Source organism: Drosophila elegans, unplaced genomic scaffold (assembly GCF_018152505.1).
Source record: "Drosophila elegans isolate 14027-0461.03 unplaced genomic scaffold, ASM1815250v1 contig_208, whole genome shotgun sequence".
Classification (NCBI taxonomy): domain Eukaryota; kingdom Metazoa; phylum Arthropoda; class Insecta; order Diptera; family Drosophilidae; genus Drosophila; species Drosophila elegans.
In genome coordinates, this window is record NW_024545578.1 from 15,356,336 (window position 1) to 15,377,670 (window position 21,335).

Here is a 21,335-nt window from a genome sequence, read left to right on the forward strand (position 1 = left end):
CCGGGAGTTGGTCTAAGCACAGCTCTCCAGTCACGAAAGTCTTCCTCATTGGAGTACTGCGGATTGATTGCCTCGCTCTTCGTACGAATTCCACTAATTGCTCATTTAGGCGGGCAAAAATTTAAACAGCGTTCGTATGAAAAGATCCGTCTCGAAACAAAAAAACGCCACGGTATCTGGCTCGGAAGCTGCTCTCTGCTCTACTTTTCGCTTAGTTTGTAGTTATTAGAGTTAGCAGGTTATCGCTGGCACCGCTGATAAGGAGGTTGATGTACCATAATCATCGCCGCACTTTCGATTTCATTCAGGAAATCATATAAGAGCAATCTCAGAACCATTGGATTGTGTTGTATTTGGGGTTTCTAAATTAAATTCAAATTATGCCATATGATATTTTCACAGTATTCATTTTTTTTTTAGATTTCGGTTTAAAGACCTATTGTGCTTATATTATTTTGGGAAAACGATTTGAATTTCCTTTGAAAGTAGGTGTTAATTCAATTATTAACAGCGTATTTAATATGAAATAATTTTTTTAAGCAGAGTTGAGTTTTTTTTGGTTTAGTACTGCAACCTTTCCTTTGAAAATGAAATATTAATTCAAAGCGAGTGGCGCTAAAACAATGAGCCCATTTTTGGAACTACCAATCCACTGCTTGCACTGCTTGCAAAATAATTAGCCAACACTATTGTTGGCGCGTATTTAAATTTGAAATGCAGTCAAAATCGACTTAAATTAAAATAATATCATAAAAGTGGTATTCATAACAAGATTTAAAAAATTAATTACTAGAAATCCTGAGAATAAAAACTCGTTTGGATTTTGTGCAATATAGAATGGTTTATTATAATAGTTTCTTATGGAAATAAACTAATGTATGAAATATCATTATGTTTTATAGACCGAGAGATTTTCCAAAAATGCTAGAGAACAAGATTCAAGCTAAACAGTTAATTAGAGTAGGAAGAATGCTAATTTCTTTAATTAAGAAGACAATCTGGCGTTGAAGGCACTTCTTCAGCAGGCTTATCATTGTCCCTGCTCCTTCTCAATGTCAATCTTTATAATATTGACCGTGGGTCCCGGCGAAGTACTTCGCGACTCGGGCAGTCCATTTTGCGGAGCAGCTGCATCCACAATGCACTCATCGCTGCCGGTGGTGCTAATCGTAATGGTGGGTATGTTGTCCGACCAAATGGAACTCTGCGAGTCCTGTCGCATTGTGCGTCGTCGATGGGAATCGCTTCGCTTGGGGAACGTTATAGGTCCGGCCATGTCCAGCTCCTCCAGATCGTCCATGGTGGCCGTGGGAGCAGTGGCCGATGCGGGCACCACTGGTGGCTTGGGTGGCTTGGTGGGCGGACGAGAGGATGTGCTACTGCCAAAATGCAGCGGTGCACTGGGCGTGGGCGATTCCGGCTCTGGAGTGGGTGGCATTTCCAGGGCCGTCGAACTGGACACGCTGGACAATACTGATGGGGGTGGTGGCGGTGTGTAGGCCAGGTAAGTGGGCGTGGTCGGGCCCGGCGACTCATCCGATCCCTGCTCTGCATCGTCTTTTTTCAGATTCACTGCCTCGCGAACCAGGGCTAGCAGGTTGCCTATCTTTTTGCGTCCCTGTCGCGACAGGACAGACAGCTGTCGCTGGTGGTGACCTTGACCTTGACCCTGACTCTGACCTTGGCTGGGCGTAGGCGAGGGCAGACTCCGATCCGGCTCCTCCCCGCCGGATAGCTCGCTGTGCAGGTGCTCCGCAGCGGGAGATGCGGGCACATCCGTGCTCTTCTCCACACATCGCTCATCGAACTTGAAAACTTCGGGCTCCGGCTTGGCCACCGCACTATTTGACTTGAATTTGTTTTTGCGAAACTTGAACTTGCCCAGGCTTCCGCCTCGGCCACTTTCACTTTCCTTGGCCGGCGGCAAGGGCTTGTCTTCGACCTCCTGCGGCGGCCTCTTTTCGTCAACTATGTGGAATTTGCTCTTGGCCAGAGGGGAAGTTTCTGGTCTGGATTCCTCGGCACTCGGCTCCGCTTCCTTGTCTCTCGAAGTGGGTGTTTGCGGCGCGAGTTCTGGGGTGGTGGGCTCCTCCTCCGCCTGCTTCTGGTTTCGCCTTAGCAAACTGGCTCGGCGCTCGCTGACAATCCTTGAATTTGTATCCGGATCATGTTCATTGTCCTTGGGCGATTCATAGGGTGGCGGATGTGGATGCGGCTGTGGCTGTGACTGCTTGTGTTTGGTGTCCTTTTTCTCCTTCACACTACCCCTATCCTTGCGCTCGTGTTTCTCCACCTTAAAGCGACTCTTGGGATGGGTCTCCTTTAAAGGGAAATTGCTAGTTGGTCCCGCAGAGCTAGTCCCAGCCACAATGGATCCAGTGCGGGCTCGCTCCTGCTTGGCAATCTGTACGATGTCCACCAGCGAGGGCTTGCGGGTGCGCCGGATCTGCTGCAATCGCGACAGGCCGAAGCGCTTGTCCTTGGCCTCCTCGTCATGGGGCAGCGAGTCCTGGTGTTCGGTGTCCGTGTCGTCGTCATCCCGCCGCACAAACGAGTCCTCGTCGGAGGTGGCCGAGCCCTTGCGCAGCGCCTTCTTCATGATGCGTGAGATTAGCTCTGAATGGCAACGAAACAAATGAAAATTGTGAACCGACAACAATCTCTCTGACTTACCTTTCCGGGCCTGATTCTTGTACTCCTCCGTGTCGAAATCTGGCGCTTGGGTGGGCGTGACCGGAGAGCTGGCCTCCAGGACTTTGCGCCAGCGATTTGTCAACGTGGTGGCCGTGGGTTCCGCCTGCTTGACCTCCGGCACCTTGAAGATCTTCTTGCGCTCCTCCTCGCGCTCCTTCTGCAATTGAGTTCGCAAGTCCTGATTGGCCTCGCGCAGAGCTCCGGTCAGGGAGACCAGGTAGTAGATGATGAGGATGAGCAGCAGCAGCAGCGGAATCACAGTGCTCGACGAGGTCATGTAGTCCAGGGGCTCATGCAGTTGTCTGCAAAGTTTCAATCATGATTATACACAATCTTACTTGTTTTAAGAACTCACTTTGGCAGAGCATTTCTCGTTGTGTTGGTGATAAACTCAGCTATCCGATTGTACTCCGAGAAGGGTCCACAGTGCCAGGAGGGACGCAGCCAGACAATGGCATATCCCACGGGCAGGACACAAAGAAATAGCATGGTCAACAGCAGCGATAGGTAGAAATTGTTCGATTTGGAGGCCCTGCAAAGATTGGCGGTTACAACGAGCAACCATCTCCGGATGAGCTCATAACCACTCACTTGAAGACCACCTCGTGGGGCACATTACAGGTGAGCACTATCCACGAACGGAAGTACATCATGATCATCAATTTGACCAGGTTGATGAGCACCAGGCCCGGCGAGAAGAATATGCCCATCCACACCTGGCCCTGGTTATTAATCAACGTCAGGATGTTCTCGGCTATCTTGAAGTCGCCGTACTGTTACGGCGAACGAACGAAAACAAAGCCTCGCATTAGTCACGGCACAACGCCGGATGGAGTGCCCTAGTGTCCTAGTGTCCTCACCTGGGGAAAGGTCTTCTCCATGTCCCAGCACCAGTTTTGATTGACATACCGGACGAACAGGGCGCGCAGAAAGTCAATGCACAGGGGCGCCACAATGGACATCAGCTTTATGAGGATGACATAAAGTAAGAAGGTGGTAAGGTGGAAAAGAGGGGTTTAATAAGTGCCTTGTAATAAACTTGGTAGCCGGATGATGTCGCTTAAAAGTTGCCACACGTAACGTTGCATCTCTGTTGTTACCTCTTGTGACTTCTAGTTTACGACTCTGCGGTCCAAATTCATGCACGAACACGTGCCCCCAAGCTTGAATCGAAAACCGAACTAGAAGGAGATGTGGATGTGGATGTGGATACCGGTTGCAAAACCCAAACCGCACATGACCAAACTCAATTCCCCATTGCCAGTGCCTGGATTTTGTTATGCGTATAGCATAAATGCGTTTAAGCCCCGGCCCGTAACTTGCCTAATTTATGTGCTTAAATCGTTTAATAGAGATTATGTACGCCATGTCGGGGGGCATAATCAAATTGGGTACCAAGACCCATGTCTCTTTTTTCATTTTTTTTAGGGCATTTCGGGCATTTTTGGCCAGCGGCCAGCCTACACACAGTTTACACGAATGTCGGACAAATGTTAAGTACGAAATAAAAGGGCAAGTAATCCCCAGATTGAGATGCCTTTGAAAAGTCTAAGCGGTTGTCTACGACCAATAGGGTTATTGACTTGGCCGGATATCTACACCGTGTCTTTTATCTCACGAGCATCTCGACTGACCTTGAAAACTTTGGCAATGCCATGAATTTGTTTACGATTAGACTGAAAGTTCGCAGCCCAATGGGGATGACAATCGACGACACTCGACGTGGCAAATGGCCAAATAAAAGTTGGCATTCGGGGGGCCAAAGTTCACAGCCATGCTTATGGCTTATGTAAATTTTTGACTGCAAATCGAAGTTCCTGTTCTGACAGCCAGCTGCGTTTCACTTCAGTCGAAAAGGACTCCCGAGAGCGATTATTATGATAAAATGCCTTTTCTTTCACTTCCATTTCGCCTTTTCTCTTTCGAATCGTTTGGCCTTTTAAGTCAAGTGGATTTTGGTTTGCTAGACGAGCGCAAAAATTTGATTTTCAAAATCCCCATGACCCAGAAAACAAAAAAAATAGATTAAAAAAACAAGGCAGACAAAGAGTGTTAAGGGCAGAAGCGGAAGACAAATTTTGCGTTAAATTTTCCGGACAATTTAGCTAAACGGGCTTTCACGCCCAGCCCAGCTACTACTCCCTTTTGTGTTCAATCATATTTAAGGCTAAATAGATTTTGATGCAGAGCCAGTAGAGAGTTGAGAGCTTCCGAGCTGGAAGGCCAGGGAAATTGATAGCAGCTCATGGTGATAAATTTGCTTTTAAACTGCGGCATCCCATGTTGAACCATCCGAACCGCACTCACCCCGTCGAAGACGATGACTTTGGAGAGCTCCTGGCCCAGCGAGGTTTCCCAACACATGGTAGTCAAATTGGTTTGTATCTTCTTAATCGCCAGCTGCACCTCCTTCAGACGCTTTTGCTTCTGCTCCAGCGGCGTCAGTTTCACGGTGGTTAGCTGCTTGGAGTCGCCACTCGGGGTGGTGCCATCCGCGCTTTCAGTGGTGCTGCCGAAAAAGTCGTCTCCCTTGGGGCAAATGGTAATCACACACTCCTCCAGGGACTCGCTGTCCTCGTCGAAATAGCTGGTACTCCCGAACTCAGATAAATCCACATTGCCTATGTAGTAGGTGGTCTTGACTGATCCCTCCGTGGAGGAAAATTCATCTTCTTCTGTGGTGGAGCTGCTGCTACTACTACTACTGCTTTCGAAAGTGGTGCTCTCTGAACTCGTCGATTCGGTGGTAAATACATCCTCTTCGGTGGTGCTTGCTGTTGGAAGTCTTTTCCAGGGCCTTCTAGTCGTTGTTGTTGTTGTTGTCGTACTAGTACTTGTTGAAGTGGTTTGCCTATTTCTAAGTCGCCTAAGATTTTCCCACTCCTCTTTGCTGAGAATCCCAGTCAGCGTCCTTTTTGTTGTAGTGGTGCTCGGAGTGGTTGGTCTATAGGGCGGCCAATAATTGGGCCACCGACTGGGCGTGGCACTTCCCGCCTCAGTGGTTTCACCAGCCTGGCTAGCAGATACCGCCGAATCATTGCGATGTCGTCTGCTGTACTTACTAGAGCGCCAGAAATGTGGATCACCCACTGCCCTTTTACGGCGGCTCTTCGGCTCCTCTTCATCCACTTGCTCTAAGACTTTGGCTAGTGGATCGTCCACCTGGTCGGTACTCCCCTGCTCATCGAAATCTTCTGTATCAGAGGGTGCCGAAGAGTAATCTGTTATATCTGAGTAGTTGTTAATTTCCGGAGCATCTGATGTTGCATCTGAGGCGGAGGCATGTGGCTCATCACTGCCATAGTCATAGGAGCCCTCATCATCCCCAGTGGTGTAGAAAAAGTTATCGTCTGACTTGGGTTTTTCGGTCGTGCTTGTGGTTGTAGTGGTAGTTAATTTTGTGGTGCTGCTGGTTGCCAAAATAGTGCTCGAAGTTGCCATATTAGTTGATGAGTTTGGAGCTGTTGTTGAGTTTGGAATTGCAGTTATAGTTGTTGGGTTTGAAAATGCACTATTAGTTGTTGAGTTTGGAATTGCAATAGTAGTTGATGGGTCAGAAACTCCAATAGTAGTTGTTGAGTTGGGAATCGCAGTTGTAGTTGTTGAATTTGGAATATTAAGATGCGTTGTTGAGATTTTAGTTATTGGTGTTGTAGTATTGGGAACGACATTAACAACTTCGGCAGTGGTTGTTAGTAAAGTAGCTGTTGTGGGTGCTGCTGTGGTTCTTTCAGTCGTTGTGGTTGCCTCACTGGTTGTTGTCAAGGGCGGTAAAGTGGTCCAGGGTGAAGTGGTTGTGGGTGTGGTTGTCTCCGTGGTTGTCCAAGTACTCAAAGTCGAAGGTATTGTGGTGGGCAATGTTGTGGGCAAGGTGGGCACCATGGCTGGCGTGGTCAGATTGAAAACCATCAGAGTGGTGGCCAAGTTCTTAGCATTGAAGATGGTGCGTGGTTTTGAGCATTTCACAGTCATGTTATAGCACTTGAGACGCTGCACGGTGGTGGAGATCAAAGCGGCAGCGGCTGTGGTTGAAAATATGCCATCGGTGGAGCTGCCATTATTATCATCAAACAGACCATCCGATGTAGTCTCACTAAACAGGGAAGGAGACGGAGTCATGGCCTTTAATGCCTCTATTGAACTCAGCAGATTTCTCAGCTCCATGGTATTCGTTTCGTTTTCCATCTTTAGCATCTGCAGCGGTTTCTCCTTGCTGTTGATCTTGTAGATGAAGGAGAACATCAGCGAATACAAATTCAGCATGTTCAGGATCATAATGCTAAAAAGCAGGAGATATTTGGTTATAACCAATTACTTGTTATTAGTATTCTAAAACTCACCGTGCCAATTGCAATCGCAGCTGTTGCCTGGGATGCCAGTTCTCAAACAGACCCAGTGCCTCGAATATCATGGGCAGGAAGAAGGAGAGCAGGGTCATGGTCACGTTCACCGCATTGCGACTGAGCCAGTTGTCGTGCTTGGCCAAATCCTCGGAGCTTTAAACAAAAGGGATTACACAGAAAGGAATACATTAAAAAAGGAAGAAACCCAAATAAAGGGTAAGGATTTCAGTTAAATATTTAATATCGAGTTAAAAGAGTGCTTTATCTGTTTTTAAGCTTTAATACATTAAAAAAAGGCAACATCATGAAGTAAATATTTAAGTTAAATATTTTATATCGAGTTGAAATAAGCTCATGTTCATTTAAAACCGCAGCACAAAAAAATATGTAAAAAATAGAAAATTTAAGGTTACTTTAAAGAGAACAGTTCAATTCTTATACTTGAATGTAAGTTATGATTTATTCATTGCATTTTATTTCTTATTTTCAGCAAACCACTTACTGATTGACCAGCAGGACGACTGTGGCCCCCGACAAACCCAGCAGTCCCATCACCAGGATATTGACCAGTATCCTCTGGAGTATCACCCGCCAGCTGAAAGGACACGGCGCATCGATTATGGTAAGTAAATAGCTGCAGTTGGCCGCGACTTACTTGCGATTATCCTTCTTCTTCTCGGCCTCCTCGAGCAGGGCCTCCTTGAAGCCCACCACCACGGATGCGATGCGATTGTGGGCCGTCTCCGCGTGTCCTGTGGGAGATGCAAAAGTTGTGACTGCGACTCGAATGGCACCAGTCACTTACCAATCATAAAGTCCCAGCCGGTAAAGAGCTTCCACGAGAAGACGCACTCGTCGTCCTTCGAGGAAAGTTTCGAATTGCGCGAGTTTTCCGCCATTCTGTCGACAGATCGAGAAAAGTTTTTAGCCACTGCCTCCGTCTTCTAACAGGTCATAATTTGTGCTCAAATCCCGACAATCCCCGCTTTGCAACACAGATAGCGTGGCGATTGGAATAATTCACGTACGCCGAGCACGTGCTGGGGCAAAAGTGGCCAGCGGAAAGGTCAGTGCCGGCTGCTCACTGTTGACATTGCTACTTTGTTCAATTACGAAATCAACATAATGCCGACAAAGCCATTAAAGCGAGCCGCCCAATGGTCAAAATGGCGTTTTGCCGTTTCCATTTCCGTTTCCGTTTCCCTGCCCCCTTTCCCGACCCGCCCCGCACCGCCCCCTTTTTGCACGTGTCTGTGGCCGTGTGCGTGCGTAAATCATAATGGCCAATGCTTTTTCGCCTTCCGAAGGGTCGAAAGTTTTTTTTTTTTGTTTTCGGCCCCCGAGACACGCCTTGCGCCAAGATTTGTATTATTTAATCAGCGCTTCAGAGTTGTTTAATTAATTAACGAGCATTCTGACATTTAGTTTGCTTTTTGCGGCTTCGATGACCAGGGATTTAATGAAGTGCCCGCCCAACACCAGCACATTGGGACCCATGACCCCTAGGAACCCTTATTTACTCACTTTCTCAGCGTGGCCACAAAGCTGTAGATGTAGACCAGAACGGCGGTGAGGAAATAGGCTAAGGGTAGCTTATAACCGGACGTGCTAATGCCGGATGTGCTTGAATAGTATCTGGGGAAAGACAACAAGAGAATATGTGGTATACAGATATTGCCATCAATTAATATAATTCTCATTCCCCAGCTCTGAATTACAATTAAATAATTTCAGAAAAATATAATATCTTTATAAGCCCCACTCCTTTGAAAAGATACTTTGTGCTAACAGCTCTGGTACTTATTTATTTAATCTTAGTAAAAAAAAAAATAAATATAAATTTATAATACAGTTTAGGGAAAAATGTCTCAAATGATGAATATCGTCTTCTAGTGCCAAATAAAAATTCATAAAATAATTAAATTGTTTTGAATTTTTGAATAACTTTTTAGACTCTGTAATAATTTAAAAATTTTCATTTCTTCCCAACATAATATGAAAATCAAAGACAAAACTAAACTATGAAAATGTGATTTTGTTATTAATAAAATTGTTTTAGAATGATAAATAAACAAGTTAAAAAAGTATAGTATTAAATAGCGAAAATGTCAGAGCTATTGACTATTCGACTGCATAACATTATGATAAAAATTGGTTTGTGCAATTGTGTTATTTATATACTTAATTTTTTAATATTCTAAAGTAAGCTTCCTAAAGTAAAACTGAAAGAATCTTACCCATAAAACATTGGTGAATATTTCAGGTATCCTTCGAACTCCCAGAAAGTGAAAAGGTTGCCGGCCACTCGCGCCTCCGGGTCGGACATCCTTTTCCTCGGATCCGTTTCACCGTGCTTGGTGGCAAAGTACTGGAGCAGAGCCAAGCGGAAACATAAATGGGGAAAAACAAATTGGCTACTTTCGAGGACACTCACCTCCGGGCCAATGACAAAGGCGACCAGCGGAATGGCAATCATGATATTGACCCACATGAGCCAGCGCAGGAATGTAAAGTAGGAGGCCACGCCGGACCCAAAGTGCGACTCGATTTCCTTGATGCGCAGCTCCCAGGGAATGAGGACGGTAAGGAAGCTGGTCGTCTCCCGCTTCCAGTGCCGCCATCTCTGTACGAACGGGATGACAGAAGGATTTACCCAATGAGTTATGTCTCGGAGGAATTGCAGACTGCAAGTTCGTAGTTTAATTGGTTTCCCCGCCCCCCGCAGCCAGCGAAATGCCGGGCACCCAAGCACACATAACTCCGTGAATTATGCGAGTGCAGATTTATTGAATGTCCGTACCGGCCGGAAAGTGGCCCATAAATTGTGTAAACATAAATATTTTTTGCATTGCCTCAGGGCGTTTGCCTTGGGGCCCCAATGCTGGGGCTGTGGATAAAGAAAAAAAGAGGTAAGCGTGTACTAAAATTCACTTACTGCCGCCATTAAAATTTTAAACCTCGCCCACAAGTCCCGGGTGCTGCGTGACATGGCGAATCGCTCCTGGAGCGCGCCTTCGTGGCGTGCCACATATGTTTTGGCCTGTCAACACATCCATCCAAGGGCCAGATCCCAAAGTCCAAACATCATTAAAAATGCCAGGGCGTAGCGCAAGATGGGAGATAAAGAGTGTGAGTGTGAGTGTGAGTTTGTGTTTGCGGTGTGAACGAAATCGAAAAGTTTGGCTTAGTTCAGGATTTGATGAGTGTTCGGGGGTCGTAACATTTTCAACGACCTGACAAGCGGCGTGAAAACGAACGCGCCCAGTTTTTTGGGGCCACCTCCAGTCCACCATCCACCATCCACCATCCTCCATCCACCAAACAATTCCACGCCCATCTTAAAGCCATGGCATTTGCACCCACCTGCCGCACCAACTTGAGCTTCTTGCGGATGGGCCATGGCTGTAGCTTCACCGACTGTATGACCTCCTTGTGCAGGCGGATGTTCTCAAAGATTTGCTCTTGCGTGGACTCCTGATTGGTGCCCTCCTCTGTGTTTTTAGACGAAAAACGAAAGACGAAAAACGAAAGCAAAGCCAAAGTCAAAAGAGATTACACATACGCCCAGTATGCGCCACGAAACGTGCCACACGTAGCATGAAAAATTACGGAAAACAGGCCCCCAGACGTTGATTAGCTGCCACTAGAGGACCCCATCTCCATCTCCATCTCCATCTCGTGTGCTCGTCCGCTCGTTAACTAAGCGAAATCTGTTTGGGACACTTATGGGGCCCGCACATGCACTTGCCTGAACTTGTCGTATAGACGCTGGAGCGTCGCCGCTCCACACTATCCAGCACGTGATCCATGGGACTGGATGCCCGTCGCGAACTGCGGCTGCCGCGCTTGCCCCGATATCCGCGCACACTGGCACGTCTCTGCATTATTGCCGATACGGAAATTGAGTAGTCCTCCTCGTCGTCGACATCAACATCAACGTCGCCGCCTCCGCCGCCGATGCCGCCGCCATTCTCGAATCCAATCCCTGGTGGATGCTGGACGAAGTGGGGCTCGTGGTGGCTGCTCTCGGCGTCGCTGCTTTGGTTTTGCAATGGAAAGTCTGTATGGAAGAGGCGGGTGAAGGTCTTACACTCACAGAACAGTTTACTTGGGATTTAATAGATTTCTTTCTTAAGTAAATGCTTACTAACACCACTTTTTTATATCGAAAATTTATCAGTATATACTGAATTTAAAAATATTTTAATAGAAAGTAAGGAAAGGTAAGTTAAAATGTGAATTTTAAATAATTCTTAATGTATTAAAAGTTGTATAAAAATAATTTACTTGGGCTTGAAATAAATAACATGAATCCAAATCAACTTCTATTGAATTTAAGACAAAAATAAATAGTTCTATAGATACTAAAAATTGTAAAAATAAAAATTCCGCCATTTAAGTTGTATCCATAAAATTAATATCGCTTTTAAGTTATAACTGTTTGGAAACTACAATGCTAGAGTTCGGATTATGTATGAAATCAAATTTTAATCATTTATATACAAAACAAATAGATTATCATTTTTTCTAATAATAATATTATGAAACAGTATTGACAAGAATCCAAAATTCAATGTCTTACTTAAATGTGTTACAAAATAATTTAAATTAAAGCACATTCAAAATTATATAATCAATTTCACAATCTTTTATTAAAAATAAAATAACCAAATATATTATATACTTTCTTTATAATGTTTTCATATTATAGTTAAATATTTTTTAATATTTTTACTACAAGGGCTCTGATTTCAGTGGAAACTTAATTTTTCTATAGTTTCTTTAATGACATAAAAACCCCTTTTAAATTCAAAGGCAAGCTCAAAGTTTTCTTAGAGTGCCTGGGCATACCGTTCAGTTCGTAAGATCTATGGTCCTCCTGTGATGCAGCTCTTAAATGTAAATGAATAAGAAAGCAGAGGGCAAGATAGCAAGCAAGTTCCATGGTCTTAAATAATATTTTGCGCTGAGGCTGAGGCCACTTACCTTCTGCCCCTTTGTCCTTTGTAGAATTCCCTCTTGGCATCGGCGCTGCTCTGCATTTGCCAGCCACCTCTATTCAGGTCGCATGGCGGTGCCCAGGTCACAGACAGTTGGTGGGGCGAGGTGACTCCCGAGTTGTTCTACGAATTGATGGCGAAAGCTTAACTCAACTTATTTCCAAGTGCTGTACCGGGACAGCTAATTACTCCAATCACACTGCCACTCTTTGCGTGCAGAGAAACTTTCACTCCAAATTGCTCATTTATTTATTACACTTGTAATTATTTTGGATTTATGAGTGGCTCTTAGCTGTATCTCCTCTCAAAGAAAGTGCCTCTAATGGACAACAAGTCACTGATTTTGTGCTTCTGATTTAGCCAGTTAGCCGCCGTAGCGCTTTGGAGCAGCCTTGTGCGCAGACTGAACGGCTTAGCTGGCTGGCCAGAACAGCAAGGCGCAAAAGACCATCATCGCCATTGCCATCGCCATCACCATCACCATCACCAGCAAGGACCTCACACAGACAGGTGGAACGAGCTGGCCACAGCGAGCGAAAGTTAAATTTTTCTAATAATGAATGAATATGAATGAAGAACGGACAGAGGGAGGACCATCCGACCCACCCAGTGGGCAACTTATCAAAGCCAAAACGTGCCCAAAACCCACACACACACACACACAAACACACGCACACCCGCACAAGCCAAGGAATTTAAACGGACACTGGAGGGAAACAGGACCCACTGGCTCACTGGCTTCACCGACTTCCTCGCCCAGTTGGAACGAAGACGAATGAGTGTAAAAATCGCCAGCGGCATGTGATAACAACGCCGTATCCGGGCGTAACCAGCCAGGACTTCGAATGTCCATTTAGATGGCGTCGTGGGCGAGTGTGTGTGTGTGTCTGTGTGGGCGTTTGAGTGCCTCGGAATGTGTGTGTATAGCGCTGGACATATTGAGTCACCTTGTATTCTTGGCCTGGCCATGTAAATGAAAATCAAACATGCAAGGGTTGATAAAGGAAAATCGCGAAATTCTACGGTTTTCCCCCCATTTTTGTGTGTCAGGGGAGCGTCCACTATTGAAATATGTTTTGGCACTCTCTGCCATGTTTTCTATTTCTGTTTCTGTTTCGCTTTCCCTTTTCGCTTTCTCTGATTTCACTTTCGTCCCTTTTAATTAAATGGAGTCCTCGGCTGGCTTTAATTAACATCAAATTTATCTCTCGTCGACCGCGCACGTGTAGCATAATGCCTAATGTCCGGCGATTATGGGTTCATTACCCGCTGTGCCAGTGGCCTAGGCCTAAATCCAAGACCAGGTTAACTTAAGCCAAAGTTCAATGCCGCCATGGATTGGGATGACCCAAAAAAAAATTAAACACCCACGCCTTTTTAGAGTAGGCCTAAGTGGCTTTCCATGTTCGGCTGCAGTTTTCGCGATTTCTCCATAAATCTTTGGCCTTAACATGCCCAAAGGCGTTGGCCGCCGACCAGAATGTGGGTCAACTAAACACAATATATATGAATTTTTTGAGTCACATAGAAAGTAGAATCGAATCCTCAATTGATGCGGCACACGTTGCTCTCGCTCCTCGATCGCTTCCACTGGTTGCGGAACTCGTGGCGATGCATCTTCATGGTCGGCAACTCCGAGGAGTCGGAGTCCGTGGTGCTGGCCAGGTGGAGACGTGTCGATCCGAAGCTGTCCAGGCTGGAGGATCGATGGCAGACGTGCAAGTCGGGCATGAAGTGTTTGCGGTTGCCGTCAGCATTCTCCCGATTGTTCTGGATGATCTGGCGGGCAAACCGCGCCTTGACCTCCTGCTTGTGGTGGCGATTCCAAAGCGGTCCATGGGCACAGTGCTCCCGGGTCCAGCGACGGGCCTCGCGACAGGACATATAGGATCGCTGATGGCTGAACGTCTTCGTGTCCAGCATAAAGCCTCGATTGCCCATCAGCCCGAAGCCAAGGTCGAAAATATTACGCCCCAAAGCAATGGGATTGGGTCCGTCTTTGGTCTTGAACTTTTTCGGGCCAACGGCCTGCAGGGGTTCCTTAGTTTCCTGGTAGAAGCGACGATCCTCCGCAGTGCAATATGGCCAGGACTCGAAGCTTAGCGATCGATGATCTACCATCTCAAAGTCCAAGGGCAGAGCATCGTTAAAGTTTATCTGATCGATCGTCATCAACTTGCCCTTTCTGTGGGTCACTTCGAAGGTGACGCCCGAAGGATCTGCCATTTGAATGGTGCCCCTTCCATGGAAACGATTGTTCAGAAAACCTCCCGTGTAACGTGTGCCATCCGGATACGAGTAGACCCCGAATTCCTGCATGCCCAACTCATCGCTGGGACCAACATATCGGGCTCCAGTCATCAGATTATCGACTTGCGCTATGGAGTTGGACTGTATCCTCTGGGTCATTTTCACTTTAACAACTTTGGTATTTTGTTTAACGAAAAGAAATTTACAAAAATAATGTCTGTGTGTCAAGGCTTGTGAGTGTTGAGTGAATATTCGACGAGCTAAAGTATCGTTTAATACTACGTTTACGCGCAAACTTTATTTGCAAAGACAAATTTCGATAGGAAAATTTTATCTGCTATATAAACGGGAAATTATTTATTAAAAATATTACTATGTGCAAGTTAAAAACAACGTTAGTGTTTTAATATTAAACAAGAAAGAAAGCAAACTTCGGCAAGCCGAAATTCATATACCCTTGCAGTTACAAGTACTGCAAGAATTAAACATTTTTGAAAACATTAAAATTATGATTTACTTGCGTATATGTTTAAAAACATTGAAGCTGTGATGATTTGCAGCTCAATAATTAGATAGTTATTTTATATATTTTTATTATTTCTATGGGATCTATATAATATAGTCGTCCGATTTTGATGAAATTTAAACCGTTATTCTAAAATATTTAACCATTACTATATATCGAAGAACTTAAAAAAAAAATTAAAAAACAGCAAAGTTATAATTTTTTTAAATTTATTTTTTCGATTGTTCCTATGGGAGCTATAAGATATAGTCTTCCGATCCGGCTCGTTCGACTTATATACTACGTGCAATAGTAAGACAACTTTTGGAAAAGTTTCATGCAGATAGCTTTAAAACTAAGGGACTAGTTTACGTAGAAACGAACGGACAGACGGACGGACAGACGGATATGGCTAGACCGACTCGCCTAGTGATGCTGATCAAGAATATATATACTTTATAGGGTCGGAAATGTCTCTTTCACTGCGTTGCAAACTTCTGACTGAAATTATAATATCCTCTGCAAGGGTATAAAAAAAATTATCTTATGAAATTTTTGTAAGTGGAATGTCACAACTGCATATTAAATAAATGCAAAAAATAGAATAAACAGTAAAGTATTTAGTTGGAAATAGTTATATATTGCAAAATATAGTCGGGCAAAATAAGTTTTATATTTGATATACTTTTTTTAAGGGAACTGGCTAACTATTTTTCGCTAATGACTATGTGGCTTTTTGTGCATTTAACATTGTATATAAATATGTTTATTAAAAACAGACTGCCAGCTTTAATCAGTAACTTTCCTCAAGTCCCAAGATAACCAAACAAATCGCGCTAATGTTCGGCTCAGCCCAACTTTGCCTAATTACCCGCCCAAGGGAATTGCTATATAAGCAAGCCATTCACTGAACGCGAAAAGCAACAACTTTTGTTTGGAATCATGAAGCTGTTGGTGGTTATCTTGGCGTGGGCAGTAGCCGTCGCAGGGGCAGTTGCGAAGGATTCCGAGAAACCCGAACATGTGATCACCAATGGAAGTCCCGCCTACGAAGGACAGGCGCCCTATGTGGTGGGCATGGCCTTTGGACAGAGCAACATATGGTGCAGTGGCACAATCATTGGCGACACCTGGATCCTCACTTCGTCGCAGTGCCTGGTGGGCAGTACCGGGGTGACTATTTACTTTGGAGCCACCAGGCTGAGTGAGGCGCAGTTCACGGTTACAGTGGGCACCAGCGCGTATGTGACGGGCAGTCAGCACCTTGCCCTGGTCCGCATTCCGCGGATTGGATTCAGCAACCGGGTCAACCGGGTTGTGCTGCCCTCGCTGAGGGATCGATCCCAGCGCTACGAGAACTGGTGGGCCAGTGTCTGTGGCTGGGGAGTCACGACCTTCAGCAATGGACTCACCGACTGGCTGCAGTGCGTGGACCTCCAGATAATGTCCAACAACCAGTGCGTCTCTTTCTACGGATCCCCCGCGGTCTCTGACCAGATTCTCTGCACCCGTACTCCCAACGGAAGGTCCACTTGCTTCGGCGACGCCGGCAGCCCGCTGGTCACCAAGCAAGGATCCACTCTGGTGGGAATTTCCGCTTTCGTGGCCTCCAAAGGCTGCACCTTGGGCCTGCCTGCTGGCTTCGCCAGGATCACCAGCGCTCTGGACTGGATCCGCCAAAGGACTGGCATCGCCTACTAAAGGGTCAAGCCAGTTGAAAAATAAAACAATATAAATACGCCCTTTACCTGCACATTAACTTTTCAAAAGTCTTTTGCGACTGAATTAAATTATGGCACAATCAAAACATTGAAATAAAACGGGGTTACAAAACAATGCTTGTAACTTCAATGCTTATATGTATATGCTCTTCAAAGCTTTGGCCTTGTCTTGAAAATAAACTACAGACAAACGCTTTTTGTATAATAACATATTAATTCAATGATGAATAATATTATTACCTTTATACTTTTAGTTTCATTTCTAATCGAATAGCTTAAAAGTGTTGTCCAATAACTTGTAGTTTTATTTTAACACTTTCGATAGTTTCATACCCAGAAATTAATAATCATGTAATATTAGTTTACTTTCTGTGACAATAATTTTTGTTTTGGCTTGGGCTCTTTAGAACTGATTTCAACAGCTGATACCTGATATAAGGGGTTTCGTTATTAATTTTTGAAAAAAGACATAATTAAAAATTTTCTAGGTTTGAATGACGGTATTTTAGGATTTCTATTATAAGATATAATATTATTTACTTTGAAAAGACGTCGGAAAAAAAATACTAAACTAATTGCATTATTTTGACCTTTGGGTGGTTATGACAGCTTTATTTTTCAAATCGTTTTTGGTTCGCTTGTGGAATATCTGATAAATTTTAAAAGCTTTCTATAATATATAAAAATATTTTTATCAAATTTTTGTTTGTTTTATAGAAATAAATTTGTTCGGCAAACACCGAAAAAAAAATGGTTCATAACTAGTTACCGTTTGAATTTTATTTTACGGTTACAACGTTGATAACATAAATTTGAACTGCGAACAGACCAATTAAAACGTAGATCTACAACTCAAAGATGGACCGCGTCATGTCCATGTAGCTATTGTGGCGAATCAGATTGGACTGCACCACGTTGATGTTGTCCGCCGGCCGCTTCTGCATCATTGTGAGGGCCGAGCGATAGGCATCCTGGACGTTAACGGGCAGCGAATCCTCCCCGAAACTCTCCGACTGGCAACTGGAGGCCCCTCCTGACTCCGGATTGCGCACATCCGAGGTGCTCGTCCATTCGCGTGGCCCCTTCACTCCCTCCATTTTGGCGCAAGGATGAAGCTTCTTGTACTCCTGCTGATCCCGCTTCTGCTTGTCCAGCATCCTGGCGTAGGCACGCACACACATCTCCGTTTCGTAGGCGGGATCATCCGCTGGCAGTGACGGCGGCGAAGCGGTCCGCAGCGGCGGCTTCGAATGGCCCCGCTGTTTGGTCAGCTTGTGGTAGTAACGCTCCCGATTGACCTCCTCATTGGGCGCATATATGGCGGTGCGGCGCATCTCTGATCGCTCCGTGGCCAAGTTGTTGGCTATAATGCGCCGGCAAAAGCTCGCCGACGGCTCACTAACGTACGGAGTCCGAGCCTTCCGGCAATTTCGCTTGATCCAATCCGCATCCCTCTTGCAGCTCACGTACATGGAGCCGCGGAAGGGACCAGGTCGGTCCGTCAGCCAGCTGGTCTTACTGTTGAACAGGCCCTCCTCGACGTCGTAGCAGTGCGGCGGGATGTCGCGCGGCAGCATTTTGCCCGTTATAAAGGCGGTGGGTCCCACCGGCTGTTGGCCATAGCGGCGTTCGTTGTAATAGCGCCGATCGCCGGGCGTCAGGTAGTCCCAGTCATCGCACTCCAGCCTCATCCCGTCGAAGCGGCCCTCGACATGCAGGCCGTCGGAGAACCACATGTCGTCCACTGTCACCAGACGACCGTGCTCGAACTCGCCCTTGACCGTGAAGCGGTACGGCTGGGCCAGCCGCAAATGCCCGTAGCCATGGAACTGGCCCTGATGGAAACGGCCGCGGTACTCGCTCCCATCCGGATAGCGGTAGCTCCCGAATCCGTCCATCACGTTCACCAGCTTGTCCCAGGCGCCCTCATAGCTGCTGCGCGTGATGAAGTGCCTCAGCTGGGTCTCTGACTTCATATACGACATCTTTTTTTGGCAGAGCAATTTTGTGTGTAGTCGACGCAACCAAACAAACTCGAACGTGCCAACTGACAAACTACTGACCCACTCGAATTGGCCTGCCTTGTTGAGATTACGCATCAGCTTTATGACTAAATAAATGTTTGCCCCCCTTATGCCAGACACACACTCGACCCATGCCCCACACCCACTCCTACACCCACACACACTGGTCGAGGGCAGAGTGTCCAGGGTGTGTCCACCGCATCCACTCGGTTTTGGCTTCGTCTGGATGTCGCATGTCTGGCCTAATGAACACTGGGATGCCCTTGTGCCAAGTTTGCTGTGCGATTTGCTACCTGCTGCTCCAAGAGCCAAGTAATTTAACTTGTTTATTAACTGCCATAAAGCAGAACTTTCCAGTGATCTGAGATTTGGCATGTTAAGTTCGAGTTTACCATATTGAGTAATTAGGCTTAAGTTTAATCAGTAAAACAACTCTTTTGGTTGGTTAATTTAATTAAGAGCATTTTGCAACCCGACTGATAAGAATCAAGGCGTTGTACAATTAGGTTACAGACGAAATTCACTCTTTATTGTCGTACAACTTATTTGCAAAACTAATGCGGTAGAAGCACCGCAAACCAGATAAGTTTATTTTTTTTAAGAATTTTCTATAGCGAAATTTAAGTATTACGTCTCCCACATATATAATTTATTCTTATATAGATAGTTACTGCTGTATAAGATGAACAGGAAGAACAGGTTCTGCCACCTATTTAATGTATATGAATAAATACATGTATACAAAACATTTCCAGTTAATGGTAAAATATAAGTATTTGACGGAAAATCGAAATATATCTATCAGGTTTTTAATGAAATATTTTATTACCTATTTTCGCACAAAACGAACGTTGTCTATGTGTTTTGGAAAACATTTTATCGTTAAAAACGGATATATGTTTCATAGATATAAGTAATTTTTTATTGATAAATTGATAAATTTAAATAAATCAATATTTAATTTTGTTGAACAAACAAATAAAACTATTATTTTTCCCAAAACTAGGCTATAGTGCTATAACATTTTCCACTTTCAGCTTACTTTTCGCATGCCATGAAGACGAGAACACGGTCCTAAATTTTAATTATATATAAAAATGTTATTTTTTCAAAATTTTTCTTTTGGAACCAATAAAAGCGCATCCTAAATTCACGTTCACTCAAGAAATCTTCTACCATGCTACTGGAGGGCGTTAAAAATGATTTTAACGGCCAACTCTTGGCTTTGTCTGCATTGCTTGACCGGGCCAAAAGCGACCGCCAGTTAAGTGCGATTGGTGTTTATGGCCATCGGTGGCAGCAATTGCTGCAGCTGGGTGCTGCTGCTGCTGTCCTGGCCAATTCCACGGATACATTGGCCCGACTCGATGGCCCATGTCGTTGGCCTGGCCAAATCGTAAGCACTCCCTGGCGGGCCGTAAATCATGCTCACTTACCTCACTGTTGGCGCCAGTGGCCACGTTGCTGTTGTTGTTGCCATTGCCGTTGCTGCTGCCGCTGCCCACGCAGCGGAAATCGACGGAACCACCTGATGAGCGTCGCGGTTTGCCGATGTCCAGGCGGAGAATTCCCGGCTTGGGCCGTCGGGGAGCTGGGGCCGGCGGGCTCTGCACCGAGTCGGAGTTGCTAGGCCCCGGAGCACCAGCACCAGCTCCAGCTCCAGCACCAGCTCCTGTTCCAGATGGCCCTGCCTCGTTCTGCATGGCAAAAAGCCGAGCAAACACACCAACACACACACACACTGGGAAAAGGCAACTATTTACCGCGCACACGTCCGCCGTGCAGCGCCAACGCGAACTGACTACATCCGTGTCCTGGCTTTCCCCGTACTTGGAAGCAACAATTACGCGCGCAGCCACGGGAACTGAAAATAAAATGTGAATTAAACGCGCCACCCACGCGATAAGTGTCAATGAATGTGCCATGCCACACACACACACACACACACACGATTGTGTGTCCTGCCGGCTCGCCAGAGGATGACGTTGGACACGACACGCGGTACTTTCAACTGCTTCTCCTGGCTGTCACCGACTGGGCTCGCATGACACAAAGTGAACTTCCTGCTTTCAGGGTCATAGCGGCCTACCTCTGTGTACTTTAATTATGTCTGCCGCGGCCCCAAAAAGTGTCAACAGCTCGACCCCGAAAAAAACACAAAATATCGCATGTCGCATTCGCCATGTGCGAAAGTTCCATTTTTCATTTCGACTTTTTACTTTTACTTTCACTTTTCATTTTTATATATTTTTTTCGCCTTCCATTAGTGAGATGCGTTGGCTTGTGTCCTTAATTATGAGCGCAGAAAAAGGTGCCTTCACTTTGTTTTCTAAGTGTGATACCCATTATTGATGGAGTGTCCTCGTTTTGCAATTATTCCTAAGAATTAATTAAAAAAAATATTTTTTTGGAACATATGGTCAAGTATAGAGAGTGAATATATAAAAAAAAAAATTACAAAAAAATGTAATCGCAGAATCTTGAAGCTTTAAATAAACAAAAATAAATATACTATTTTATAAAAATTAAATAATGGTTTTTATTTGTATTATTTTTTTTCAGTCAGTTTTGGCTTAAAAATCAGTTATTAAATGATTTCGTTTAAGTAAAAATTTTTAAATAAATATTAAATTTTTTTTTTGCTTGGAATTTTTTTTTTATGTGTACATTTGTAATGGGTTTTTAAATTTCAACATGCAGCACTTGGTGTATTGAAAAGTAGTTACGTTTAAAATGTATCTCCTTGGGAAATTTCCAGCTATAAATATTTCCATGCTGGCAGAAAACCTTCCATGGAA

At 45.0% G+C, this 21,335-nt stretch overlaps 4 protein-coding genes across 5 annotated transcripts; 1 reads left to right on the forward strand and 3 right to left on the reverse strand.

Annotated features, from left to right (window-relative positions):
* Positions 1-831: 831 nt before the first annotated feature.
* On the reverse strand, positions 832-20,907 carry LOC108150267. Of its 2 annotated transcripts, XM_017278349.2 has the most exons (19): positions 19,974-20,907; positions 12,024-12,160; positions 11,889-11,929; positions 10,786-11,097; positions 10,401-10,528; positions 9,973-10,077; positions 9,472-9,660; positions 9,275-9,405; positions 8,562-8,672; positions 7,843-7,937; positions 7,693-7,789; positions 7,540-7,632; positions 7,035-7,190; positions 5,002-6,973; positions 3,555-3,659; positions 3,286-3,467; positions 3,050-3,226; positions 2,674-2,996; positions 832-2,616 (listed from the first exon to the last, which is right to left on the reverse strand). In XM_017278349.2, exons 1-19 carry the CDS (start codon positions 20,460-20,462, stop codon positions 1,031-1,033), a joined length of 6,429 nt encoding a protein of 2,142 aa, XP_017133838.2. In that variant the 5' UTR covers positions 20,463-20,907; the 3' UTR covers positions 832-1,030. The 2 variants fall into 2 exon arrangements, with proteins under 2 accessions (XP_017133838.2, XP_041563950.1); XM_041708016.1 differs by lacking the exons at positions 11,889-11,929; positions 19,974-20,907 and having other exon boundaries at positions 12,024-13,412.
* LOC108150269 (MORN repeat-containing protein 5) lies at positions 13,525-14,570 on the reverse strand. The gene has a single exon (XM_017278351.2). The coding sequence runs from the start codon at positions 14,444-14,446 to the stop codon at positions 13,583-13,585; it is 864 nt and encodes a 287-aa protein (XP_017133840.1). The 5' UTR covers positions 14,447-14,570; the 3' UTR covers positions 13,525-13,582.
* On the forward strand, positions 15,698-16,655 carry LOC108150270 (serine protease 1). The gene has a single exon (XM_017278352.2). The coding sequence runs from the start codon at positions 15,735-15,737 to the stop codon at positions 16,491-16,493; it is 759 nt and encodes a 252-aa protein (XP_017133841.1). The 5' UTR covers positions 15,698-15,734; the 3' UTR covers positions 16,494-16,655.
* LOC108150268 lies at positions 17,272-18,581 on the reverse strand. Its single transcript, XM_017278350.2, has one exon. The coding sequence runs from the start codon at positions 18,496-18,498 to the stop codon at positions 17,359-17,361; it is 1,140 nt and encodes a 379-aa protein (XP_017133839.2). The 5' UTR covers positions 18,499-18,581; the 3' UTR covers positions 17,272-17,358.
* Positions 20,908-21,335: the final 428 nt, after the last annotated feature.

Excerpts from the sequence above, each read along its gene's own strand:
- LOC108150269 (XM_017278351.2), bottom strand. The coding sequence starts at position 14,446 with ATGACCCAGAGGATACAGTCCAACTCCATAGCGCAAGTCGATAATCTG.
- LOC108150270 (XM_017278352.2), top strand. The coding sequence starts at position 15,735 with ATGAAGCTGTTGGTGGTTATCTTGGCGTGGGCAGTAGCCGTCGCAGGG.
- LOC108150268 (XM_017278350.2), bottom strand. The coding sequence starts at position 18,498 with ATGTCGTATATGAAGTCAGAGACCCAGCTGAGGCACTTCATCACGCGC.
- LOC108150267 (XM_017278349.2), bottom strand. The coding sequence starts at position 20,462 with ATGGCACATTCATTGACACTTATCGCGTGGGTGGCGCGTTTAATTCAC. Across the intron at positions 7,191-7,539 it reads GTCGTCCTGCTGGTCAATCA|CTCCGAGGATTTGGCCAAGC; the intron begins GTAAGTGGTTTG and ends TTTTGTTTAAAG. Across the intron at positions 2,997-3,049 it reads ACGAGAAATGCTCTGCCAAA|ACAACTGCATGAGCCCCTGG; the intron begins GTGAGTTCTTAA and ends GAAACTTTGCAG.